This window comes from Cyrtonyx montezumae, unplaced genomic scaffold (assembly GCF_038088225.1).
Source record: "Cyrtonyx montezumae isolate F1298 unplaced genomic scaffold, pur_monq_1.0 scaffold_11, whole genome shotgun sequence".
Classification (NCBI taxonomy): domain Eukaryota; kingdom Metazoa; phylum Chordata; class Aves; order Galliformes; family Odontophoridae; genus Cyrtonyx; species Cyrtonyx montezumae.
Window position 1 is genome coordinate 2,304,352 of NW_027071837.1, and position 27,727 is coordinate 2,332,078.

General features: G+C 40.7%; 1 protein-coding gene across 1 annotated transcript; it reads left to right on the forward strand.

Annotated features, from left to right (window-relative positions):
- Positions 1–62: 62 nt before the first annotated feature.
- Positions 63–26,263, forward strand: TEX11 (testis expressed 11). Its single transcript, XM_065729809.1, has 29 exons — positions 63–84; positions 201–367; positions 2,076–2,160; positions 3,349–3,428; positions 3,871–3,951; positions 4,034–4,153; positions 5,634–5,714; positions 7,162–7,247; positions 8,669–8,726; positions 9,319–9,414; positions 10,492–10,573; positions 10,970–11,048; positions 11,738–11,889; positions 12,591–12,676; positions 13,353–13,490; positions 14,172–14,274; positions 15,381–15,505; positions 16,245–16,330; positions 16,888–16,935; positions 17,652–17,692; positions 18,905–18,991; positions 19,822–19,892; positions 20,367–20,483; positions 20,837–20,909; positions 21,810–21,959; positions 22,850–22,958; positions 23,929–24,049; positions 24,293–24,457; positions 25,383–26,263. Exons 1-29 carry the CDS (start codon positions 63–65, stop codon positions 25,452–25,454), a joined length of 2,781 nt encoding a protein of 926 aa, XP_065585881.1. The 3' UTR covers positions 25,455–26,263.
- Positions 26,264–27,727: the final 1,464 nt, after the last annotated feature.

A 27,727-nucleotide genomic window follows, 5' to 3' on the forward strand; every position in this document is an offset into this window, starting at 1 on the left:
GGGCGGAAAGGCGGGGCGATCGGTCCGAGCAGCCAATCACCGCGTGCTAACTCACTCCCGTCATGCGGCGGCGCGCAGCGGAAGGCGCGCATGCGCTGTGCAGTCTCAGGGCGGGCCGGTGGCGGAGGGGCGGTCTCGGCCATGGCGGGCGGGCGGCTGACGGCGCTGGGAGGTAGCGTCCTTTCTCCATCCCCGCCCAGCGGCTCCCGCCGCGTGGCCGCTCCCTGACACCGCCTTCCCGGCTTGTCTTCCAGCGCTGCTCCGCGAGCTGCTGAAGGAAGAGGCCCCGCCCCGCATCGCGGCCCTCACTGAGGAGCTGTTCCAGGCGGCGGGGGCCCTGTGCGAGGCGGACGGGAGCGCGGCCGAGGTACATTGCTGCGCACCGCCGCCTCGATCCGTCCGTGCCGGGGAGCTCAGCCCCGCCGGTTTGTCGGCGAAGCAGCTCGGCCTGGGTGAAGTGCAAAAGCGCTGTGTGCCACGAGTGAACTCAGCGCGCTGATTGCGAGCTCAGCGCTGTGTGTGGAGCTGGGAGCGGGGTGTGTCACAGCTTCCTGAATGGCTCTGCCAGGAATGAGAGGCGGTTAATTTGTAGCCTGATGTCTACGATAAAACGGGCCATAACGTTTCTTCGACTTAAGCAAGCGGCTGCTTGTAGGCATCTCTTCTGGAAGCCGTGACTGGTGGAAAATTCACAGCCCTTTGGGACGGGTTGTTAACGAAGCTTATTGCCTTTATGCAAGACAGCATCATCTGTTTAACAAAGGGTTTCTTGTCAGTAGCTTTTATCTGATAACATCAGAAGTTCCTCTGTGTAGATACTTAAAGTAATTAAGCTACTTAATATTGTTGGCTTGTTGGAGCACGTCCAGAAGAGCTCCACACAAATGATCCCGGGGATGGAGCACCTCCCTGCAAGGACAGACTTGAGTCCTGGGGCTGTGCAGCCTGCAGAAGGGAAGCCTGAGAGCAGCCTGTCAGTACCTACAGGGGCTGTAAGGAGGAAGGGGAATGGCTGTAGCAGAGTCCCTTGTGATAGGACAAGGGGAAATGGTTTCAAAATAAAAGAAGGGAGATTTAGGTTGGATACAGGGAATATATTTCTTACAGTAGGGGCAGTGGGGCAGTGGTTGCCCAGAGAGGTGGTGTGACCCCGTCACTGCAGATACCCAAGGTCAGGCTGGAGGATCTGTGAGCACCTGGTGGAGCTGTGAATGTCCCTGCACAGTGCAGGGAGTTGGATCTGATGGCCTTTAAGGGTCCCTTCCACCTCAAACGATTCTATGAATACAAGCAGAAGGGTTAAAGTCTTACTGTAGATGCATTTTCAAATCTGATACAATTCTCACAGCTCTTTTCCAGTCTTTTCTAATTCTGCAACATCTGTTTAACACGTACATAATGCATTTTGAAAGCTGCCAGTGAATCAGTTGTGTTTTGGATGTGGTGATGTGCTGTTGCACAAATTTTGTATGTATGAATGCTTGTGAGAAAACTTCATCCCAGATGGATGGGGTAAATCAGGTCATGTTTTGCTAGGCTTGGAAAAGGACTTGACAGAAACATATGTTAGGCTGTTTCAGCAATATAACAGATTAATGGGATTTGTTTAGGAACATATTTGAATGTTTCTGAAGTCCACCACTTCTCATACAGAATTTGCTGTTTTGTGTAACTTGAAATTGGAGCTGAAGGCACTGATGGATGACATGGCATATACATGCTTGCTGCTATTGATCTTATGATTAATTAGCTCTTTCTAGTTTCAGGTCATGTCAGCCTTTGGTTTGCAGCTGTGTTCTTTCCTACTTTTGTCATCTTAGAAACACTCCCAAATTTTCAGGAGATGGGAAATAGTTTTTTAGAAGACTGGGGACATGTTATGAAATATGCTTGTAAAAAGAGTGTGTGATTCCTGCCAACTGCTTACCAGTCTCTTGGAATACCTGGTCTGTAAAAAAGAATGGTCCAAACTTATGGCTGTGGTAGACATCAAGGATAGCAACTTTTCCAGCAGTAAATTTCAATTTAATCCAAACCTAGGACAAAATTAAATCAAATGGAATTCTCTTTCTCAGGTTGAAGAGGATGCAATAAGCCTGTGGAACTGGACTGTAACTAAGCACGTGGGTTCTGTCATCAGCAATGAGCAAAGAGCTAAATGTATGTGTGTGTTCTTTTCCTTTCTAAGTGTGTTTGTGTGTTGCAGTGCAAAAAGGAAAAGCTCCTTACTGACAGGAATGCACATAGTGCTGTGGGTTGGTCTGGCTATTTGCAGAGAGGGTCTAGGCAGAGAAAACTGTCCAGCTAGACTTACACAGTTCAGGAAGGATCACCCTGGTGTAACAGTGATGCAGGATTGTTGTAGGTATTTTTGTCATTCCTTCTTCTGTGCCAGAGTGTCAATAAAGAGGTGATGTTTCCAGAGGAAACTGCATTGCCTTTTAATGCTGTTTTTTTAAAATGTGAGTGTATGGACATCATGCTGATGTAACTTTTTGACTGTCAATTTCTCAAAGGGAAGGTTGTTTCTTCAATGTGACTATCTTACCTGTATATATGCAGAAAAAAATCACAATCCTTTTTTTCACTGCTTTACCTTAGCTAACAATTTACAGTTGGTGGGTTTGCTTAGAGCTGGGGGCAGGGCTGGAGGAAAGCAGAGGGAGCTTTTGGTTTTTGCTGTCAGGCAGTTCTTTGTGTGGTGCTACAGTATCTGGCCTACGTTTTTGTCTTAAGGGATAGCAGTTAAAATTAAGTAGAGTCTGCATCATGTAAGTGATGTCAAGTGAAGGGAAAAGGGTAAGTTTACACAAAATAAGTGATAATTGTTGTAGAGCGTAATGTTCTCAGATCTTATATCACAGCTGAAGGGCCAGGGAGAGGCTGTTTTAAACACATTAAGTGGTGAGTTTTCCATCCCCAGTGTATAAAAAAGGCCAGAAAATACTTGTGCTTTTTACTTTGAAAACATAAAGATTATTAAACTTGATTTCCCTGTTTAGCTGAAGGCTGTTTAGAGGTGCTCAAGACATGTTCCTGTGAGCACCTGCCATGTAATTAAGTCTTTGAATAATGTGTCTTTAAGTTAAACTCTCTCTAAAATGTTTAATAGGCGTTTTGAGGAGAACATCTTGGTATCTTGGGGTGGTTTGTTTTTTGTTTGCTTTTCTTTTTGATGCCTGAAAAGCAATTTCAAGCAGCTTGACTAAAATTTTAATTCCGAAGCTTTCAGAAGTTTCTCTCTCATCATTTTAAATATGAAACCATCTTTAGGATGTGGCAGGGCCTGAATTTCTCAGCAGCAGCTACAAAAAGGAACTTAGAGATCTATGTGTTACTTTCTTGCAGTGAGATTTGTTGCTTGTAGGCTGGTGGACCTTTGTGGAGGCAGTGATCCTCCAGAGGGAACTATCCGGAGGCAGATTTTGGTAAGGCTGACAGCAGGTGAGCAGTGAGGTACAGCTGATCACTAAGGGAAGCCCTAAAAACCTATTGCAGTTACTTTGGAAAGTGAGTGTGGTATGCCTGTCATACTAGAGAAGATGCATGCTGAAGGTGGGCCCATGTTACCACAGGATGTCCTGCCGAGTCCATGCAGTTAGCACCACACCTTTGTCATATGTTAAAACATTGTAGGAGCTGCTTATTCATTTATTCCAATATCTTACAGTGTTGTATGGTGGGGCACTGTAAGCCTTGTGCTGCAAGTAGGTGCTGTAGAATTTGTTCAGATGTGAGAAGGATTTGTGATTAATTTAAGAGCTGGAATATCTCCTACATCAGATATGTGCATCAATAAGAAGAGATCTAACACTGCCTGTCCTGGAACTGACTAGATTTTCACAAAGCACCAATTATTTTCTCCTTCAGATGTCAATGAAAACTGGTAAAGGGTGGATAGATATTGGCAAAGCTGATCTTGCTGATAGATTTCTGGAGACTGCCATGAATGTAAGTTCCTTTCTAGTTCTAGTCCCTCATAAACACACCTATTTGCGACTTCCATGGGTGATACTTAAGCTTTGTTTTCCAGAGCATAGAAAAACTGTATGTGAAATTACAAAAGGAGGGCGATGGTGAAGCAGATATTCATGTGTGCAAAGCTGATGTGGAGAAGGACCTCTTCAAAGTGCTGTCTTATCAGGCTGAATCAGTATGTGTTCTTCCCAGCTTTCTTTATAAGTCCCTAGGAGGTATGGAGGGAAACTCTGATCTGTTAATTAGGTGCATCAGTGCTTGGCATTGGAGACTTGCTGAAGGTTATATTTCCTTTGCTTAGATGTCAGATATCAGATGTGATGTTTGAATTCGGTGTTGCAATAATGTAATGATTTTTAATTTGCCTAATTTATCGCTGTCATTTCTGCTGTGTTGTTTAGATCTTCTCGTGCAGATTTGTTGCTCTGTAATTTGGCTAACACGGGTGTTTATGCAACAAACAGCTGCCTTTCTGAATCATGTGTTGGTTCCAAAGGTGACCTGTGCTTTCTGAAAGAGGGGGATGGAGCTGGCTTAGAGCCTGGGTCCCCAAAACTGCATTTGCACAGCAGGATTGGTCATTTCAAAACACTGATCAGACTGCTGGTATTTGCAACTAGATTGGCTACCACCAGCAGCTTCATATACTTTTCAACCAAGGTTCCTGTCCAACAAGCAGATATTGTAAGCTGTATTTCCAAAGACTTCACTAACTTGCAAGTTTAAAGACTCTGAGAAGTCAAGAGCAATATAATCTTAAGTACTACTGTACAATGTCATTGGATAGAAATCTTCCTCTACCCTCTCTCATGACCCAACACATGCTGCTTTTCACATATAAAGGTTTTGAAACAGTGGGAGAATCAGTATGAAATGATAAGATCTGGAAGTAATGAGTTCCATGACATTTGAAATTTTCCTTAAGGTCTCTACCTCTGTCATCTTACAACGAAGCAGGAATTACAATTGATCATTTGAAAAAAGAAGTCTAGCTCAATGTGAGAAGATTGAAAATATGCTGAGTCTTTTCTAGGGGATCAACAAGGCAGATTAAAATAATTCAAAGTATGTCACTCAGAAATTCTGTGTTTTGAGAGGCATTGTCCTGACTTTTGCTGCCTGACTGAAGTTTCTGAGTACTTTGTCAATACTACAGAGTATTACAGACATAAGGGTATAAATGTGAGATAATTCAGTTGCTACCATTTGCTGATAGCAGCACTGATCTCAGAATCCAGAAAGGGATTACTGCCTTCAAAATTATTAAGAGCCTCCCTAAACAGTGGCAGAATTTTTCACTGAACTTCTGGTTGCTAATGGAGACAAAAGAGGATCTTAAATTATTGGAGTGGTGTTTCAAGATTTGCTGAGCTTTCCAAGATTCACTGTTATCTGACATCTGAAGGAGCTGGTGCCATGTACCCGACCCTTCTGCATTACCTGTGGGCTGCAGGGTACCCCTGGATATCTTTCAGTGTATAAAAATATACAGAATTATTGTAGCACCATAAGGACAGATATCTAATCTCAAACTTGGCTTTACTGCATGTGAACAAGGCCTGCAATCTGAGTCTTTTTTTAGAGAACCAGTCTTGTAACGAATTTTAGAGGCAAGTAGTTAACTTACAGATTGTTGGCATGTTCTGCTTTCTTAGGCTGTTGCTCAGGGGGATTTTCAGAAAGCAAAGCAATGTGTGCAGCGTTGCAAGGACATGTTGATGAGGTTGCCAAGAGAGGTTAGTGAAATCATGCCTTCTTTATCGTGCCAAAATTTGAAAATCTTGTTTTCCTCCTCATGTATTAAAAAATGGCATATGTTATATTAAATTTTGAGAAATAATTTGAGAACTCTATATGTCTTCTCTATTTTTTTTTTTTTGCTTCTTTGAGATTTTCTTATTGCAAATCTTGAGTGAAAGCAGCAGGGTTTTTTTTCCTTCAGAGTTTTTATTTTTGCCTTTTGCTCATAGTTTATCATTTGAAGCAGAATGATAAACTCTTCCTACAGACTGTGTGAAGACAAATAATCAAGAAAGGCAAAAGGATTTCTAAATGGAATATGGCACTGCTCTTCTGCAGGAACAGCTGTGCCTCTTGTCTTGTGTATTACTTTGCTTTTGCCTGTGAACTTTTGTGTGGAAACAGGTGGGCCCAGAGAAGAGCTGAGCTGCTAGGTTTTTGATATGCAAGTCTTCCCTCAGTACTAATCTTCATGTTAATGAAGCTGCACAGCTATGGGAACGCTTACTGTTCAGAGAGCTGCCAGGTTAATGGGAATGCTTTGTGTTATGCACCATGCCTGAAATGCAGCCATTCACTGCAACAGTATTTTGGTTATGAGAGTGATCGTTTTTTTTTTTTTTTCCACCCACACTGAATCTGTGCTTTTGTCCCTGGATTGCAGTGAGGTCAGAAATAAATCGGTTTGAAGCAAGATGCTGTTCTGCATCTCTCATTCTTGGCTGAGGGTTTGAATTCCCTTGCAGGGAGCACGTTTTGTACTTTGAAAAGACAGTTACCACGGAGGCAAAATGGATGCAAATATTAGCAGTCTGTCAGCACTGAAAACGCTTTTCTGTCTCCTCTTTGGACAGCTGCAAACATGACAGTTGCAAATCATTTCAGCTGAAAGACAAGATGTTATGAACAGATACTGTCAGGGCTGACTGATAAAGCAAAAAGCAGCACTACTCTGAATAATGAAGCATTCAAAAATATTTTTCTCCTCAAACTGGTGGTGTGGATCATCCTTTTAAAATGCAAAGGTGCATGCTGGCAGAAAGGCTGTCATGCAGGAGGTGGAGTTCTATTCATTTGAAGGTGCAAAATTAAAGCTTGTTAGTCATTTTTGAAAATGAACTTGTAATGTTCCATTTTTTTTCCTCTCAGGTTTTATTTTGTATGGTTTGTACAGTTTTAGTGCTTTCAGCTTGGCTTCTTGTGGGTCCACTCTATGCATTTGAAGAATTCTGATTTGCATGTCCTAAAGTGGTTAACATTGCCTCACTTTCCCACAGAACAATATGATTTTAGCCATGTTCAGTACTGCCCTATCAAATAGAAAAGAAGTGATCATAGTGGATATGTCTTTAAAGTAAGAAGTGTTTTAAAGGACGTGAGACTGCCATAGATCTAGTGATGTTTCTACGAGAACATTCTAGAAGCAGCCACCTTTTGTTGCAGACCCGCTACCTCTCAATCCTCTGTTATAACTTTGGAGTGGAAACCTATGACTGTAAGAAGTACGAGCAGAGCTCCTTTTGGCTCAGGTAATGTGAAAAGGCAACCAAAATAACATCCTGCTTTTGGAAGGTAAAAATCTATGTGAAGGAGAGGAGGGAGCAAGGGAAAGCAAAAGTTTGATTGAAGGTATGGGGACACAGGATTTTAACTGAACCATACTGTCTGATCAGATGCTTGGTGCTTGTTGTACTCTCTTGCCTATGTCTGTTTTCCACATTGATTTTCATGTCATTAAAAAGAAAGCCTTCTTTCCATGTAGAAGCTGTATCCATGGTTCTCCTTAATGCTTCTTCCAAGTAGATTGTTATGAAGAAGCTCTTCCCAGACCTCATGCCACTTACACACAGCAGTGAAAGAATTTGAAAGCTTTAGAAAAATGTAGCAGAGCTTTCTGTTTCAGATAGGTTTATTTTTAAGGAATATTTGAATTTATCAGAAAGGAAAATTGCTTCACTGACAGCAAAGCCTTGACTGATGAAAAACACAAACGTCAAGGTGAAAAATGAGTAGTTAGGGGTGGTTTGGGCAGCATCCAAGTAAGTAATGTGTCTTGCTAAGGAAGAAAACTTTAGGCTGTCAGGAAAAGTAATTCTCATACCAAAATCAGGTATTGTTTTTGTTTTTTCTTGTTCTTTTTGTTTTCTGTATGCAGAAGGAAACAAATGCCAGTGCCTCTAATTCAAAATAGTTATGGTCACATATGCAATCAAAGAGTACTTTTATAAATACATCGGATTAATCACAGCTGGTGCTTTGGAGATTATTTTCTATTTTGTTCTAGTGGAAAATTAAATACTGAGTCCTAATGACAAAATTTGAGGAGGAAATAAGGCTTTACCAAGAGCAAATATTTGTCTGGATATAGAGATTTAGCTCCATCTAGTGGGATGAGACAGTGTATTAGATTAGGAAACAAGTGTCTGTTCTGTTTTTAACATTGCTTCATTTGCACCATTTGACATTGAATCTCTTTTGTGGAATTACCAGTTTGTTTTCCCTGGGTGGTCCTTGGTGCTGTCATTCAACTTTTAGAAAATGAGTGAGAAATTATGACTTCCAGGCCCTGTTTTTGTGCTGCTGATTAGCTATGACCTTGAGATTGGGTCATATATACCTTCTGTGTATGACTGTAATATCCAGCAGGTGAGGAGTGAGAGCAGTTACCTCCTCAGAACACCTTTAGCTGAAAGTGATAGAGCCTACTGAAATGGAAGAATGTGGTGCAATAGACTGAAGGAAGTGATTGAGTACAGTTTTTAAAGTGAGGATTCAGAAATAAAGGATCAGTTCTCTTGCATGGCGGAGTACTGAGACTAGTTGGTGTGATTTATGAGGTTTCTAGGTGCTTCACAGATGGGGAAGGATAGCAGTGTTGCACGTATCAGAAGACTGGCTGAATTTATCCCTGTCATCACATGTAATTTTAACTTTCCCTTGTTGTTGGTAGCCAGAGTTATGACATTGGGAAGATGGATCTGAAATATTCTATTGCAAAAGAAATGCAGGTAAGAAATAGAGAAACTGCTGTTTGCAGTTAGGAAGGTTTTGTTAACATAACTCCAGTGCAGCTATTTCTACTGTGCCAAATCTGAGCAGTGATTCTCTGGCCTCCTTTGTAGTACTGTCTGCTATGAAGTTTGGCAAAGCTGCAAATCCCCTTGCTATGAGCATTGTTCTGAGAGTTGAGTCACTATTAAGTGCCCTTAATTACACTTGAGTGTACCATTTCACCAAGATTTAATTGTAGAAAACAAGAGTCAGATATGCTCTGAGATGTCATCAGTTCTTCCTTCCTCCCCCGTCTTTCAAATCATCACTAGATACATCTGTGTCATTTCTGGGATATATTTGCCTGTCTCACAGGCCTGTTACTCCTTGTACTACCCAGAATGCATACGGAGAAAATTTTCTTCTCTTCTTTATGTAAATCACTTACATATTTGAAGACCATTCTCTTGTATGTTGTCAGACAAATATTCTTTTGACTGAAAGAGCTTTTATTTGTCGTAGCCTTAAAATTCAAGCCTTTTGTCTTTGTGTGTTCATGTGTGCTCCCATGTATAAATTGGATTGAAACTTTTATGTTTTTCTCCCCAGGCGAAGGTGCTGCGGTTGTTGGCTACGGCCTATTTCGAGTGGGATTGCAGTCTGTATCTTGACAAGGCACTGAAGGCTATAAACTTGGCAAACGAGGTGGTGATGTGCTGTTATATTTATGGTGTGCAGTAACTGAAACTCAAACATTTATTAACATTAATGTATAGACCACTGGGGTTTTCCTTGAGTTAGTTTGCTTTGCTTTTCATGCCCCTAAGTATGTTTTGATATTTGTACCTTTCTAGAGAAACACAGCTCAGTGTGTGAAGGCAGGGTTGTGCTGCTGCCCTGTGCTTCTATTAACAGTGAGATCCTCTTATAATTATGTGGCTAAATGACTGGCATGAAAACTTTCTGACCTTGGGTTACAGTGGCTATCCCCGTAGTATGTTTTGAGTCCCCATCCCATCACCTTTACAAATGTTTGACCAAGTAGCAAAGAGAGTTCCATGCAACAGCAGCCTTATTTTATGTAATTAATTCAGCTATTTCACTTTACTAGCTTGACTTTTTTTCTTCTGGAATCTGGAAAAGGAGCTGTATAAACATATCAGCTGGCCTGAAGAAAGTTCATATATCTCTAAGCAGCTACTACATTAAGATCTTGTGCTCTTATAGAAATTCCATTTGCCACGTAGGGAGTTAGATTAGTTTTATTTTCCTGTGTCTTCAGTTCACTGAAGTAACTTAAATTTAAAACCATTCAGTTTGGTTTTGGTTGACCATTATTAAACTTCTATTATTTGGTTCGTAGAAAACAAATTGTAAAGTATGAAATCCTATTTTAAGTGAAAGCTCAAAGTCAGTTTTCAACACAGTGGTAAAGCTTTCAGATGGGGACGATGAGTATGCTGGTGAGGTCAGGGCAAGTGGCAGTGCATTTAAACCACTCCTATAATGCATTACTGCCACACCTTAGCAGTTTGTGTTCTGTATTTACCTTCAGAAAACCTTTTGAAGTGGAAGAGTGTTTTGATAGCGTGCATTTTGCAAATATATGAGGGTATGGAAAACTGGAAGAAAATTGTTGTTCTCAAGTCTGATACATGCAGTGTTTTAATGAAAGCTGTGGTATAAAGCCTTCATTATTTCTATTTGTTCCCATTGTTGTTCTGCCCTAAATTTCTACCGACAGTAGAATATCCAATTAATGGATTGTTTCTCCCTCTGCAGGAGAATTTGCATCCAGCAGGGTTTTTTCTGAAAGTTAAAATTCTTCTTAAAAGTGGAGCATCAGATGAAGACGTCAGCTCAGGTATCACAGTTCTGTGTAGGTGTCACAGGAAGGTCATGCTATTCCACATCCAGCTGGACAGCCTGAGTAGATGGATTGAAAAGAAAAAAAAAAAAGAATCACCTCCTTCTTGTTTGTTCCAGAGGAATTTTCAAATGCTGAATGTCACAATTCTGATTTGTCATTTTGGCCGTAACAGCCAGTGTTAGCAGAGGAATTCCTAGGATGTCACTCTGTCACATTTCTGTAGTGTTACATTAATTGTGAGACAGAGAAAGGAAAGTCAGAGCACAATAGACAAGTCTTATTCTACTGTATCCTTTTATTTTACCCCTGAAGGATTTGTAAGGCCATACATTGAGCAGTCATGTGTCTTATGTTGATTGAATAATCTCAGCAGCATTGTGTTCTGTGTAGCTGTTGCAGAATTCCAGCACCATGAGATGTCTTTAGACTTCTGTTTGAATACTGCCAAACTGCTGCTGGAGCATGGAAGGTATGAAAGCGCTGCTAAGTGCAGTGAACACAATGTTTGGGCTTTGTAGCTGCTCTTCTATCAGCAAAGACCATTTATTATGTAGTGACACTTCATTTTAAATAGAAACTGGCAGAGGCAGGGAAAATGTTTTGAGAGGCAGTCTATCTGTGCAGTGCTGAGGTGATACACAACAGCAGAACAGGATGAGAAACAATGTCTAGTGGTGATTTGCAATAAGGTAGCCTTATTGTGGTATCTCCACATAGTTTTAATATTTGCCATAGGTCTGGAATTAGATTTTTCTTCCCTGTCAGCTAACCAACACTGAGAATTAAAGGTTTTGGAATCCCAGTGAGAAATGGTATGAGGATGAACAAACTGCAAGACAGAGGCATGCAGTTTCACAGTGCTGAGTGTTCCAGTGTGATTACCTGCATATGCACTTCTATCTTGTAGTAATTTCTAACTCTGTCATTGTGAGATGTAAGTTATCTTGTGAATAGTGTAGGACAAGCATGTGCTAATAGGAAGTAACTACAGAATGGATGAACTCCAGTGCATTCATACCTTGATTCACTCTGTCAGTGTGATTTTATGCCAGTAATACCAATGAGAAACATACTGAATAGTGTGAACGTTACTCTTTAGAATGGAAAATTAACAGCTTTTTTTTGTGCAGCCTCTTAAAATTCTGTCAATGTGAACAGGGAATCAGTTGGCTTTGATTTTCTGAAATCTGTTGCTGAACGATTTGAAGCTTCACCTGACTGTGGAAAAGTCACCCTGCTCTACATCGAGTTCTTGTTGCAGAACAAGAGAGAGCTGCTTGCTAAGCAGAAGGTTGAAGAAATTATTATAGGTCTGTATTGCTGTTTTGCTGCCATTTACTGAGAGCTACATTTAGCTGGCTACCCTTTAATTCTGATTTTGTTTTTTAATATATTTTCATCTTTCTTTTTGTTTGCATCTACATTCCACTCTGTTTCTTTTGCATGGCAACTCTCAACTTCTATAAAGAATGACAGTCATGATAAAGCTTAAGGCTAAATTCTCTTGCTAAAACAGTTCCTCCTTCTTGGTGTAGGCTGTGTGAGATTGATGTACGTGGGAACATAAACATTTGCTAGAAATTCAGTGTGATGTTAATACTTTGCCCATCCAGCTCAGTGTATTTTTGTTTGTCAGTATTAAAACAGATTGCATGTCCTTGTTTGAGCAGCTGAATTGCAGGTTCTTTTTCAGGTCCTTTGTACCTGTAGCACAGTAGTGCTTTTTGACTGTGATATCTGCTTGAAATCAGGCTGTTTTTTGTATCATTTAGCTACGTGCAAAAGCCATAGTGTTTTTTCATGCCATTAAAGCATGAAAAAAGTTATTCTCTTGCTTGCTACTTTTTATTCCCAGAAGCAGGATAGGATATGGAGCACTGGGTCCTGGATGAAGCAATTGCTGTGTTTTAGGCAACAGAACAGTTGCCTTAAACTTTGATGGTTCATAGGTAGTTCTCTCAGTGTGATTCTTGAAGTTCTTGCGAAGTGATGATCTGCAGTATGTTTTCAGGTCACTATACTGGGAAACAGCTGTTGCCTGAAACCTTGAACCGACTGCACATCATCTTGTGGGACACAGCTGCCAAACATTATGAGGTTTGTAACCCTGAAGTGCTGTTACTTGTATCAGTGAAAATGCAGCTCTTGTTTTTCCAAGTTCTTTGATATGTCTGGTTTTGTATAGAGGGTAAGCTGTTAGTAAAATCCCTGTTCCATTTGGAGCCAGTGTGGGTAGGATGGCTTACTTATACAAAGAAGAATTTGCCTTAGTGCTGGACTCATTGGCCCTAGTACAGTTTCCATGGTCTATTCTGTCCAAATTGAATCCTAGTTGAGAGTGCCTTCTTCAGCCTAGTATTGCTAAGGCTTGTGTCTGAATGGAATAAAAGCTTCCATCTTTTTTTCTTACTTCCTTTCACTCTGTATCATGAAGAGAAAATTGTTTGTTTGTTTTTTAATTATTTTTCAATTTTGTACTTAGTCAGACATCTGTCTTTCTGGATCAGACCAATAAACCGTCTAGTCTGGTGTTCCTGTCTTTTATCATGGCTGTAAGAGTCATGGAAGAGCAGGAGTAGGGAAAATATCTGTTCTAACCAATATGCCTGCAGTGTGGGACCAGTGACTGCTCTTCTGGGAAAAGGACTGCACTAGAATGTACCTGGCTATCTAAATCTTTCATTTCCCATGGTGGTTATGTTTAAATTAGGAAAACAAGCTATTTAATCATCTCCCCCCCCCCACACACCCCTTTCATTTTTTAATTTCCTAGGCAAAAAGCTATTCTGAAGCTCTGAACTGGTACAACTATTCTGTCAGCTTCTATACACCTGGGCAGATAGATCAGAATCTGGCTAAGTTGCAGAGGAATGTGGCTTCTTGCTATCTCCATCTGAAACAAGTTGACAAGGTATATTTATTTAATTACATTGCTTTCACGTTTGTGGTTGTATCATTTGGACTTAATTTACATTTTTGTTACTGTACCTCTTTTGCATTGGGAGGACTAACTATCTTTGTCTGTCCTTCATGGTCTGAGAGACATGCCATTTGTCTTTGCTGCTTTGGGGGGCCCCTTCTGTCACCCATCATTGTAATAGGGGAAACAATCCACAGGTTGTCTTACCATGCCTCACTGTATCAGGTTTCTTCTCAGATTAGGGGCTATCCTCCCTTCAAAACAGATGAGCCTTAGCAGAAAAAATGTTTGACATATCTTGCTAGAACTTCCACAGTGTGTTAGCCCTCACCCCTGCAGAGAAGTGCATGTGCATTACCTGTCTAGGTTCTAATGTGGGGATGTTTAACTTCATGGTTCAAAGTGGCAGAAGGGAGCTGAATCTTTCTGCATTCTCAGGGCTCTTACTGCTTTCTAATTCTGTGTCTCTAATTGAGGAATCACTTTCTTCCTTGTTATAGTCATTGTCTGCCCTTGGTGTTATCTTCTGCTCTGATCACTTTTCATTCTGGGTGGTTTTTGCCATACCACACTCGTTCAGTAATTATGTAAACATCTCTAATGAAACCATTACAATTTTTAGCTCTCTCCATTTGCAGCGTTGTACTGAATTCCTATCTTTTCTGTGTATAGGCTAAAGAGGCAGTTAAAGAAGCAGAGAGGTGTGATCCAAACAGCATCTTTACTCAGTTCAGCATCTATAAGATTGCAGTGATGGAGAATGATACTGATAAAGGTAGATCTTGAAAGATAAAAGGGTCCACTACAACAGAGTTGTTGAGTGTCTAGAAAACACTCAGCAGACGTGGGCTGCTAATAGTGGGAAAGACATAACAGAGAGAAGATAGGAGAAGGGTCTATAAAGTCAGTGAAAAAGACAGGCTGTAGAGTTTGCACTGTCAGAGGGGGATGGATTTTGCATATCACATGTAATATATGTGGATTCTGTTGTCACATCTGGAATATTGTCTAGGTGGAGCCTTTGGCTAGGAATTCTCTAATTTTATGGCAAAAGCTAGAACAACATCCTGGGGTGAGAATCGTTGTATACCTGCTATTTCTAATATTCTTTTGTAAGTATGGACAGCTGGAAAAATGCTCCAGAGCTAGATGAACTTCAGATGAACCATTACTGCTGCTTTTGATTGCTCTGGTCAAGCAGAGCATGAAGTTACCAGAAAATACATGAGATGACTTGCAAGATGACATACGTCTGCAGACTTTTTCTTCTACCATTTCATGTTTTAATGAGAATCTTAGCTCAAATAATTAAAATTGAGAATTATAGTCTGCACTTAACTAGAATACAGAGTAACACACGGAGCTTATTCTTCAATGAGTTCTGTGCCAATTAATTATTCTCTATACGTCTTTTAAATGACAGCCTAAATTGCTCATATAATACAGAGTGGGAACCACAGCACAGTAGGAGCATAAAAGCAGCAGCCTTAACACGAACCAAGATGTGGGAGCTTGGAAGCAAGCCCAGACAATATATTAAAGAAAGCCTTCTGCGACAGAAAGATATTTAGCAGAACAGAATTAAGAATATGTGAGATACAGTTTCATTTGTGTGGCATCCTTATTTCCTTAGATTAGGAGCTTGGAATGCCTTTTTGGCCCCTCTAGGAAGAAATGCATAGTTGTGGAGAACTGCTGGTATGGTCAGGTTTTCTTTTCTTCATTTTTCTTGTTATATTAAAAAATATAATTACAGCCTTTCTTAAGTTGTATCTAAAGCCTTATTAAAACAGTGGAACTTTATTCCTTCCCATTGCTTCCACTAAAAAAAAAAAACAAACAAAAAAAACCCAACAATTGATTTTTCTCTTTATATTTCAGCTGTGGAAGCAATTATAGAAATGGGGAAGCTAGTAGAAAAGTCATCTCAACATGAAGACAAGCTGATAGTGGATGGAAATACAAGCACTAACCTCCTGAGTTTAGCTGCCCAAATTGCTTTAGAGGTAGAACAGATAACATTGTCTTTATTTTGCCTGACTGCTATAAGCAGTACAGCTGTAACCTCTGTAACCTGGCCTATTTCTGTCTATTTCATGCATTTTGAGGTATTCAATGCCAATGTGACCAAAGTCTCACTATATATTCTGAAATGTATTGTATAAAGCAAAGTGGAAATAGAATTTATATATGAAGAAACTGTTATTTTAACATATATTTATTTTTCTGGAAAATAAGTGATGCTGAGTTGTAAATATTTGTATCAAGAAACATCATGGCATATTTCTGTAAAATTCTCATCAGCAAAATGTTGCTTGTCTTCCTGCCTCTGGGATTCTATCCTCGCAGTGCTAGAGGAACCTTTGTACAAAATTGCACAGGGCAATGATAAAGGACTGAAAAATCACTTGTCCCTCTGTTTGCCTCAGTAGAGAAATCACTGATCAGTAACAATGAATCCTGAACTGCCTGATGACAGTGGCAATAGTAGAAGAGGCTTTGGGATGCTTTGTATGGCTTTATAGCACTCTAAGGCATGAAATCCTTGCCAAATTGTACTGATCCTGTTGTTGCTTTAGGCTTTTTGCACATGGAATTGAATCTCTTTTTATTACTGTTCTTTCAGCTCTGAGAGAAACTCTGTGCAAGGTCTTTGGCTCTTTTTTTTTTGTTGTTGTTGTCATTTTGTTTTGTGGAAACAGAGCTAGTACACTTCATACAAAATGTGCTTTATTTTCGTTTCAGAATGATCAACAAGTTGTGGCTATCAGAGCTTTGGAGTACCTGTCTGAACATTCACAAGACTGCCAACAAGTGTTTGCAGCTTTAAAGTGAGGATTTGAGATATTTACGAGGAAAGAGAACTTTGGTTTCTCTTTTCAACATAAATTATTTTGTTGAGGAAGGTGGAAAACAGAGTGGGTGAAAGATTAGTCAGCAGTGTTTTTGGTGCTGGGGATGTACCTCAGGCCTGGCCTCCCTGTGTCTGTATACACTTCAAGTCTTTTCCAAGCAAGCTCTGAGTTTTATGACTACGTTATGATTTGAACAGATGACCAACAATAACTCTAATGAGATTGCAGCAATGCGTATGGTGAAAATACCAGTTCACTTGTATCCTCTGATGAAGTGATATCTTCTTGTTGAAATATTTGATCACTTTTATAAAAACAAATACTACAAGAAATACCTGTTCTTTCCATTTTTTGTTTAAAACTTTTATGGAAGTGCATTACAGTATTCTCAGCTTGACACCCAATTATTTCATGAGCTATGTGGACTGATGGCATAAAGAGGAAAGTGGGATCCCTTCTGAAAGCTGAGGACAAAGTACACTGTTGGAAAAAAATATCTTGTTTCTTCACTGTTATTTCTTTCTCATGCTCAGATGTTTGGTTCGCCTTACGTTGTCAAAACTAGAGAAAGAAGAGAAAAGGTGAGTACCTGTGTAAAAACGTATTCTTCTGGCAGATTAATTATACAAATAGTGTAACATATATACTTTTTTTTTCTTAAGGGGTAATCAAGAGATTAGTTTTTGTGCTAGTTATGAGTCCACCCAGATGATTTCCCACCTTGAACTAATGATGTCACATGGAGGCATCTGCTTGTATAACCTTTCCTTTAAATACTTACTTTTGGATTCCAGTTTTATCATGAAGATAGTCAATTATTATTTATTGGGAATATGAGCTAAGCATTCTTTTTAACCTTGACACTAGGTTGAGATATTTTATAGAAGTTCTGAGTGAGAACTTGAAAGTGAGACCTTGCTGAAGGCCAGCCACTTTGCAAATAGTGTGATGGCACAGAAGGAGAACTGCTCTGCTGGATTTTGGCTGGCAAGAAAACAGGGCATGTCAGTGAGATTAGAAGATAAATGTGTAGCCTCGAACTGCAACCTAACCACTAAGCAAATCTCCTGCACTTCTACAATGGCTTTCACTGCTGTAGGTCACCAAAACCTTTTGCAGGCCCTCAGCACTCCTGCTGCATCTTCAAATGCTTGAACTTTCTAATGCCTGATATATTTGTCAGAAGGATGATCCTACCTGTAATTAAGCAGCTGTTGTCTTTCCACACCAATAATGTGTTCTGTTGTAAGAATATTAATCAAATGTTATCTAAAACTTGATTTTTCCTCTGTTTTAGAGATAAAGACATCAAGTCAGTGCTGACTTATTTGACCTTGGGTATGTTTTTGTATTTATGTTTTACATTTTCTGTTGTTCCTCATTATCTGAACTTTTTTTAATGTGATTAGGTCCATACTGACTCCTTATTTCAGTCCAGGAGCTCAGCTTCCCAAGTTAAAACTGGAGATTCAGCACCACTGGGAAGTTGGATCTGTCCTAGAGGTTTTTACTATGGAAAGCTTGTAGAGTACTGTTCCTTGCAGAGCCTGTGCTTGGCAGCCTCTCTCAAACAAGAGGCTCTTCGAGGCAGTTGTGCTGAGGAAAGAGAAATTAGTACTTCCTAAGGCCACATGTGCAAGCAACAGATACTTGGGTAAAAGTCACAGCCTGAATGGCCTCAGGTGTCTGTCCATACTCTGGCTGCACTGGCAAGGACAAAGTTGGTGTCTTTAGTAGCAGAGCTACTGCAAAAGGACGAAGTTTGGTTCTGTACTGTGAGTTAGCAGCACAGCTTTCTGTTGGTATTCATTAAATGCCAGCGATGGTGTTGGCTGTTGTAGCTGTTCTGGGAGGTATTTAGGTGTTGGGTTTTATTTTTTGCAATGAAAGACATAGAAAACTTCAAGCAGTATTAAGAAATTGCTGGCATGGAGAGGCTTGTCAGAATTGGGTGCTACTTTTAAGCTGTGCCATTCGTTGAAAAAAATTTCTTGTTTGCTTTGGAACACATACAGGAGTTTCAAAGGAGACTTTCACATCAAAATAAATTATTTCACGGATCTCTTCTACTGCTTTCCTCCTGTCTTGGAAAAGAAAGTTAATGACATTGCTGAACTTTCGATGTACTAACCATTCTTGACTGTGGCTTACAGAAGAGAACGAACAGCGGAAGTAAAATAAATAAAGGTTCCTTGAGGAAAACCCTTAAACAACAGTTATTAAGTTTGATTCCCCACCCAACTTCTTGAGCAAATTCAGTTAAACTCCTCTGCATTAGGCTTCAGTGTCAGTAAACTTTGAAGAGGCAGTACCTATTGGGAGCCTTCTATCTTATCCTAAATGCTGCTTGAGACACCTTCTGATATTTTTCTTATAAGCTTTCATGGTCAGGTGTATTAGATTTATTTAAGTTGTGAGAATAACCCTTCATCAGGAATTACATGGGTGCTTTGGAAAACATGGTATTTGTAATGTAACTATTAGACTTGGAAATGTTTTTATTCTGCTCAGAAAAAGTCTCTTATCTAATAAACAAGACATTTTCTGCAGCTCGACAGAGACTTGCTGAGCCCTTCACAGAAGAGAATTTGACAAGAGACATAAGGACTTCAGAAGCCCACTGGTTTAGAAAAGTTGGTAAGCTGCACTCTTAAGACCTAAACTGAATCACCTCCACCTCCACTTTGTCTGATCTTAGGGAAGTGTTTGAAGATACAGTGTTATGAAGGGTGTCACCTTTGGCAGTCTCTGCTTATCTAGTCTGTTGCATTTTTGTCTTCTGAAACTGCCTGGTGTAGCTCATGTTTTAAGGCAGATGCTTGTGTGAGGTCTGTGTGACTGATGGGGCAGTTAGTACTGCTCTTTCCTGCAGGAGCCATACGTGCCCATGATACAATTATTCAGGGCTCATAATTTTTCTCCTGCTTAGCCCTTTGCTACCAAGATTATGTTAGTGAAAGAAAATGCAAGGTCATGCAAATAGAAAATATCCTGAAAAAAAAACCTGCTCCTAAGAGCAATAAAAAAAAAAAACCAACAATGAATAGTGAGTATGCATGTTCTTCTGTAGATAAAATCAGCATCAGGAAGTTCAGATGAATGTACTGCTACCAGTGGTGTGATTGTGGTGTGATTTAATTACTTGTCTTGGGAATACTGATCAGTATTTTTATTCAGATTCTGATCTTGTTTACTAATGAGAAGACATTTCTTGCAATTCATTCTCTTGTGGGGGGAACGTGTGTTAGAATGGACACTCGACTGCAATGAAATTATTAAAACAAGATTTGAAAGCAGGAATAAGATATGCTAACAAATCACTAGTATAGGTATCTCTTGCCATGATATTTTGATTAAGAAATTGAATTGCACAATATGTTCTGCCTGTTACTAACAGTTAGATGGGCATAACCAGTAACATGTCTTAAGATTTTTGTTCTAGTCATCAGTATTTGTGTCTTTGTTAGCTTGGAACTTAGCTGTACAGTTCAAGGACTGTCCTGAAAAGATGAGGGATTTTTTTGTCCTATCTTTCAAGGTATGTAATTGCTAATACTGTCATCAATCTAGTTCTGTTAGAAGTTACATCTGTGTATCAGGTATCTCCTTGAAGAAGCCCTTGTGTGCTCCGAGGATGGAGCACTTCTGTCAGGAAAAAATGGTCTTGTAATGCAAAATTTAAACTTTGTTATACTTCACAATCTGTTCTTTGAGAATATGGTAAGAAATTTAGACTTCAGTGAGATCTTTCTGAACTACCTATGTTCTCATGTATGGGAAATGGATCGTGAATAGAAACGTGTTATGCAGAGAAGTACTGGAGTCCAAATCTCCATGCACAACTTCTGCCAACATTGTGCTTTTTTTGTATGCTTTAAAAGAGGGAACTCCAACACTGCTGTGCCCTTTGTATTGAAAAAGTCATAGAAGACACTTGACAATCCTTTGTTCAGTATGCAAATTGCTTTATATAGGCACAATTCCCATTACCTGATCCTATTTTTGGTTTCAGTTGTCCCAGTTTTGTCCTTCTGACAAAGCTGTTCTAATTGCTCAGAAGACATGCTTGTTAATGGCAGCTGCAATTGATCTGGAGCTGGGGAGACAAGAAGTAACACCTTCTGAGCAGGTAGGGCATTGTTCTGTTGCCTCATTCAATATGTATCCATGAAATGAACATTCACCTCTTTTGAAGCCATAGTTGTTTTACTCAGAATGAGATACTGAAAGTGTAAGCATGGGAACCTTCCATAATTAACTAGAATCAGTACACCCAGTGAATTGAAAACACTGGATTTCTGTAAACAAATTCTATTGACTTAAGTAGATTTGAACAGGTTTGTATCAGCAAAGGGTTGAGACAGTGCCTTTTCTTAAAGGAACTTCAGTCTACCTTGTTTATTATGTGAGGAGAGTGCTGCTCAATAGTTACTGCTTCTTTAGGATTAAGCCTAAAATAGCTTTTCAACTTTTGTAAATTAGGTGGAGCTTTTGAATCAGGCTCTCCAACATCTCCAGGCATGCACAGAGATATGGAAAGTTCTGAAATTAACGGGTAAGCTGGAAAGCATGTCTGTTCAGCACACTTAGTCACTGTAATCATTGAAAAGACAGGGCATGTAGAATTGCTGCCTTTGCTGAGGGGTGCTGAAGCTTATATATGGCAATATGGTATGAGAATTTACAGTGCCACCTGTGAGAATCGTGAGGTTTTATTGTATGTAATTCCTGGCTTTTTGTTGCATAGGTACTGTGAAGTGGGGAATGATCTTTTAGAGTGAATTGAGTTGACTTTTTCTATCTTCACTGTTAAGAAACGTGAAGCTTTTTGCTCTAGATTAGACCAGTACCAGATTTGTGTGTTTTTCTTGGCTCCACTCTTGCACTGGAGTCTGGAGTAAGATAATGGCTTTGATAGTTTTACTGACTCTTCGTGTGAAAGGCATTAGAGAATACAGAAAGACCTACTGCCATACTTTGAAGTGCCAGAACCCATCTTTGTTCCTTAACAGTTCCTTGTCAGTTTAGATCAGACTGATCACAGGAAAGGCTGGCTTGGCATTTATATTGGGTTTATGCCTTAGTGGTTTCGCTGTTCTCCCACAGTTTCCTGAGGGTTTTCCTACCAGAGAGGGGACGAACCCTCTCTCTCTTTTACCTGTCTGTGGCATTGGCTTTCATAGTAGCTATTGCTTTTATCCTGCTTGCATGCATTTAGTCAGTTACAGACAATCCAGACTGTGGGGAGGGGGTTTGAAGTGTGGGGTTGGTGGGATTTTGCATTGGACATCTGAGGGTTCTGTCCATGACTGTTTCTGACTTCCATTTTCTCTGCTGTTAAATCTGAGCATGTTAATGGTTTTCCTGCCTGTTAGAAGTGAAATATTTACCTTATACACAGTTTAGCTTTAAGAAAATGAATCATTACATACAGGGAAATCTATTGTTCCTCTAGGAGATTTTGCTAAAGACCCAACAGACACTTTGTTGCTGCTCTATGAATTTGAAGCAAGATCCAAGCTTAATGATCCAACACTCAGTAACTTTATGGAGTCAGTATGGGAGCAACCACACATAGAGATCAAGACACTAGAAATCATTGCATGTAAGGACTGCATTTGTACTTGCATCATTCTTCAAGTCATGAGAAACAGCTTATGTTACTCTTTCCGGTACATTTGAGGTGACCAGGATTACTGTGTATGGTACAGCATGCAGAAAATGAGCTTAATATTGTGCCCTGAAACAAAGATGCTTAGGATCTCAGCAGTATTAGGGGATCTATACTTTGAAATGTCATTGTGTTCCATGGATGATGAGTCAGTAATCTGTGATGTCCTTCCATTTCTAGAACCTGAGATGTTTGTCTATAAACTCCAAACTGGCAAAGGCAGGAGAATGGCCCCGACTGCTTTGTGTTCCAACACAGATGTTTTAGGATGCAGACATCAGATTTGCATTTTCAGTTTAGTGCAATTACTTTGTAAATAATCCTTCTGTATGCTATACCATGCCTTCATCACAAAGTTCTGGTCATGCCTTCTTGTGAATACAGGGTAGGAACAAAAAAAGATATATGTAAAACGTAGATCCACCATGGCAAAGCTTTGGAAGGGGTTCTGTGAATTGTGTAAGCACCTGTGTATCTCTGTTGTCTTGAGGTGATACTTGTGGGGGGTTGGAAAAACTGTATTCAAATCCCACTCCTGCCTAATTGTTCGATCTAGATTTTCATGCTCTGGGAGACAATCAGAATAATACTTGTTTCTTTAAAGCCCATTGCTATTTTTGGATTGCTGCACTGAAAGTAAGCAGCAGCCAGTATGCTTTTGCTTGTAGTCCTCGCTGAGGAATCTACAACTGAGAAAATAGTAGAGAAGCACTAGCTTGTGACCAGCCCAGGCACTGAGCAGATGCTGACCATGAAATAGAAGGCTAGCTCCAGTCATTTCTTACTTCCTCTCCATTTCTATTTTCTTTTTTTAATTTATTTAGCTTTAGCAATGGAACCTCCAGCTCGGTATCCTGCACTGTGTAAGGAGGCTCTGAAGAGTGCACTAACCCTTTACAGAAAGCAAACAACCATTGATGCTGTGAGATTTAGGTTAGTTGGTACCACATCAGTTTGCCATCAGCCCGTGGTTTGAAATGTGATAGGGGATGAAGCCTTCAACTGGAAAAAAGAGGATTTTAGCTTATGTTTAAGGTTCCTCTAATTGGTGGCCAACCAATCTACCATTGAAATAGGATTGTCTAACAGGTGTGTTAACTGCAGCCTATTTGCTAGGCATATTTTCTGAAAGTCATATTTACAATGAATGAATCTATGCAGGAAGGGAAATGGTCTAGAAAGTGTCTCTGGCTGTTTCTTGTTATAAAAGTGTTTACTTCACTGCTGCAGAGAAACATTTGGAACAGTGAGCTAGAAAATTAAGACAAATTAAAGGCTAAGTAGAAAGCCATGAGGTCTAAGTTAGCAGTAAGATGCTGTAGCACGTGCATGATTTATTCTGCTGGGTAACCAGCTCTGTAACAGCTGTAGCCTGTGGAATCTGAAAAACAACCTGGTGTGTCCTTCTCTCTCAGCTATATCTCATAATGGATTTTTTTCCTTCTTGCCAAGTCCTGTGCTGCAACCAGTGGGCAGAGGCAGCCATTCCTACTGTCTTTGTCTTTTCACACTGTGAAAGAAAGACCTGTTTTCAGAAGCTGTGTTTGTTACTGATTTTCTGAGGACACTGAGCACTTATCTCTTGGTGAAATGAGAAAAGGATCTTCTCTTTTTTCCTTGCTGTCACGCACAGTGTCCCATGAAAGTGCTACAAGCCCAGAGATTAAAATGCAGAAGAACTTCTGGTCTTGGGTCTCGTTTTGCACAGCTTGTATGAGTGAGCTCTGATGCTGGGAACATGTATGCTCTGCTGTACGGATGCAGATGTAAGCACAGAGGTGCGACATATCAGGATTGCAAACAGAGGGGCACAAGGTAATGTGCTGCAGGTGCTAAAATGTAGCAGTTTGCCCTGTGCTTGTGGTATTTAATGTTTCCTCTTTCACTCTGTTTTGCTTCCCAGCAAATGCTTACATAGTTTGATTAACCTTTCTTTGCCAACCGGAGTGACAGACTTGGATGCCTGTGTACTGCAGGAGGTGTGGGGCTATTTTGAAGATGCTCTGAGTGTAGTCAGCAGCACAGTAAGTTGAACAGGAAAATAAGAGATTGGGAAATGATCCTGAGCACATTTAAAACATTTTTCCCCCATCAAATTGAGAATAATTACTGTAGTATGATTTTTTCTTGATTCTGTAAGGGCTTTTTTAGAGATAGTTAAGGCCAAGTTTCAGTGAAATATATGATAACTCTGAAAAAATTTACTCTTATGTAGGGGGAAAAAAAAAAAAAAGCATCACTGTCTTCCATTTTGTTTGCTACTCTAGGATAGTTACCCAGAGATGGAGATCCTTTGGTTGATGACAAGAGCCTGGAACACAGGAATATTTCAGTATACCATTGGTAAATATCAGGAAGCAGAGCAGTGGTGTGGATTAGGAATGCGTTTCCTCAATCATCTGGGATCCCTGAAGAAGAGCTATGAGGGCCATGTAAGTGTAAGCAAATGGAAATAGGACTGGGAGTGGATGTCTGGGCTGAATTTGGTAGAAGTTAGTCATGGAAGGGAGGAATTTTGTTGTGAAGGTATGGATCTAAGTGAAGAAGCCACTACCTGTGGTTTAAAGGTTTTCAGGAGCAGCATGGCTCCTGCATGTTTTGGGGGAACCAAAACTGATTTGTTCTAAGTCAGAATAGATTTGATGCAGAGTAGAAGGAGTAATGCAGAGTCTTTTTACTGAAGGGACTGCACAGCTGGCTGACTGGAACTAAACGTTGGCTATTTGTGACCATGGGGAATTTCTTGCACCGTGCCTGATTTCACTGCGGGCAGGATGCTGTACCAGTTGTCTTAAGTCACCTGTTGCATTGAGTATTTTCAAGCCTGTTCTTTAATTTGTAAGGGAGAAATTTCAAAGCTAGTGCCCCTGCAGAAAGCAGCAATGCTTCTTCTTACTCTGCCACAAATTCGCTTCTCTCTGCAGTGTTTTGGCTGGAGCTCCTGTCTTGATTGCAGCACAGCACAGTCTGGCTGTTATATGTCATCATGGTTTATTCTCTTATGTACAAGACAGTCAGGAAGGAGCTGATTGCAACCACTGTGTTATTTTAAGCACATCAGTTAATACAATAAGAACAGGTTTATTAATTGGTATCAGACTCAGCTATAAGCTGTGCTTTATGTCAGTGTAAATTAGTCCACCTTTGTGAGGTGCTACTGATGTGAGCTAAAGCCCTGTGTTTAAATCTGTGCCAGAATCTTTACATCATTTCAAGATTCTAGATTTAGAAGCTGGCTTTAGTGTCCCACCTGCTTCCTTACTCCTGTTCCCTGCCATTACTTTGTGTTATCTATTGAGTGATACTCCTTTATACACCTTTGTTGACTGAGACAACCGTTGTGCTTATATTCTCCAGATGATTGGTCTTTATAGTGAGGTTCTGGACAAATTGGACAGAGTAAAAGAGTTCCTTCCAAATGAAGAATAATAATAGCCACAACTGCAGGAAAGGAGGACAGCAGTTGGAAATGTCCTGCTGAAGGAAAGAGGCTGTTAGCACTGTGAGGGTGTGGGGGCACAGGAGCAGTGGAAAAGCAAGCAGGATCTCCCTCCTTTTGGCAGTTAAGTTATGTTCTTTGCAGACTGCGTTTGTTTGAATAAATGTTACTGTTTCCCTCTAGGAGAATTTCATTCTGTGGAGCTATATAGCAGAAATAAATACCTAAGTTTCTCGTGAGGTGTCCTGCTGTTGTGTAACAGGTTAATTGAGATACCTGCTTTCAGTAATAAGTGGCACTGTGAATAATAAAAGTATTCCAAGGCATCTCCTCTGGATGCCATAGCTGCCTTGCTGCATAAATATTTATCAGATTGTTTAGTTTTCAGTCCATCTCAGTAGGGACAAGAATTCAGAGCTGTTTGCCAGGATCACAGTTTAGAATAAAACAGAGCAGGTGCTATCCAGCTCACAGGACAAAGCCACAGCTTTAACTGTGTACTGCTTTTTTTCTTGACTGCTAGCTGCAATGTGCCAGCCAGAGCTCAGCATGAAGTGCCCCCAAATCCACAGAAAAATACAGGCTGGTAAATGGATGGATCCAACTCCAGCTAGATTGTCCACAGAGTTATACCCCATCTGAAATACAGCATGGATAGGGATGATGGAGTGAGGTTGAGAGGTCTTAGTTCTGTGCAACCATTGCTGTTTAATCAGCAGCTTCAGAAGTCAGAAAATAAGTGGTCTGAGAGTTATCTTCTGTACTGCACTCCATTACTTATCTTGGTGTCCCCCTCCAGGGCATAAGTCTTGGCTGCACTGAGAGTGTATGAGCACAAGGTCAGAGTGTGTGCATCTTCTGCTGTGGCCAGTCCTTTGGAAGAAAACAACAGTGACTGGGACGGGAGGAAGGGGCACTGTGCTCCAATGAAGGCTTCAGATAGGCCACATATACATTTATATGGGCATGTGTCCTTCCTTGGGTTCTTCTGCTATTTCTAGAGGAGGAAATTGAAGATCTAAGGGACGTTGTACCCACTGTCATTTTGGGTCCTTGTGTTTGCTTAGTTGAGGGCTAGAATTGTTTTACTGCTTGAGATTTAGATCTCAGAGTGCAACTGTTTTCAACTCTTTAATGAGACCTCTGAACCCCTAAAAAGCTAGACCTCAACTGCCACAGTGAATTCTGTGTTGGGGACAGATGCTGCACCCCCTTAACATGAGCACCATGGATGCCATAGAGTTAAGGTACTCCTTGCTGCTGATGCATCCCTGCAGTGCCTGCCAGGACAGCTCTAATTATGGCCCTCAGTTCTGACGTGCCCAAACAGGTGAAGAGGTCACATCTGCCCAGTAAGTACAGCAGATAATTACATACAGCCATAGGAAGATAGCAAGCAATAATGTATTTTTGCCTACAGCCAGAACTGTTTGATTTTTTAACAGCTCGGTTTGTTTTCTTTCATGCCACAGCCTCTACTGGCACATCCCCTCTGCTAACAGCACTTCTTAGCTCTTTGCCACTCATATTTTACACGGTGCATTTACTGAATCAGGCCTCAATGAGCTGGATTCCCAGTGGCCATTCCTAGTATGTGGTTTGTGTGCAGGCATGCTGCTTTGCACACAGTTTGCTGGTGTAGATGCAGGCTGTTCTGTGCTGTAGTTACTGTACCAGGCTGAGCGTTGCATTGTGGTCCCATTAGTCCTTCTGGGGTGACTGTGGGATATAAAGGGAAGTAAACTCTGTGCCGTTTGCATCTCACATCTCCTTTCATGGATCAGCTTTGTGCAGCAGCTTGGTTTGGGCAGTGCTGGTCCTGAGGTGTGAGCAGATGTCTCCAGGAGGTGGCGTTGCGGCAGTGGGTTCTGCTTTGCACATCACTGTGGACCCTGCAGGGTGCGCTGATGTTTGCTCTGTAACTGCGTTCCTCGCAGCTTCTCAGAACACAGATGTACCCTTCAGGGCAGCAGTTCACAAATCCCTCTGCCTCAAGCCATTGCTTACGCCCTCTTTTTTTCTTCTTACTAATCTGATGCCTTCTTAACCACGTGGGGAGCAGCAGCAGCCTGCACTAGCACGGGAAGTGCAGTCTGAAATGTCCCATGTGGGATGTGCTGGGACTACCTCCCACCACAGGGTTTGGGTGCTTGTCAGTGCAGAGTCTGCAGTGTTCAGGAGAGGCAGAGGAGAAGCTTGGCTGGCCACCAGTGCTCAGGTCAAGCCCAGAAGAGTTGAAGTGATTACAGTAAACAGAAATCAA

What these genes read in the sequence shown, in the direction of transcription:
- TEX11 (XM_065729809.1), top strand. Translation starts at nt 63, where the DNA reads ATGCGGCGGCGCGCAGCGGAAG. An exon ending in CTAGAGAAAGAAGAGAAAAG is followed by an intron (nt 16,936 to 17,651) that starts GTGAGTACCTGT and finishes CCTCTGTTTTAG; the next exon opens with AGATAAAGACATCAAGTCAG. An exon ending in AAGTAACACCTTCTGAGCAG is followed by an intron (nt 20,484 to 20,836) that starts GTAGGGCATTGT and finishes TTTGTAAATTAG; the next exon opens with GTGGAGCTTTTGAATCAGGC.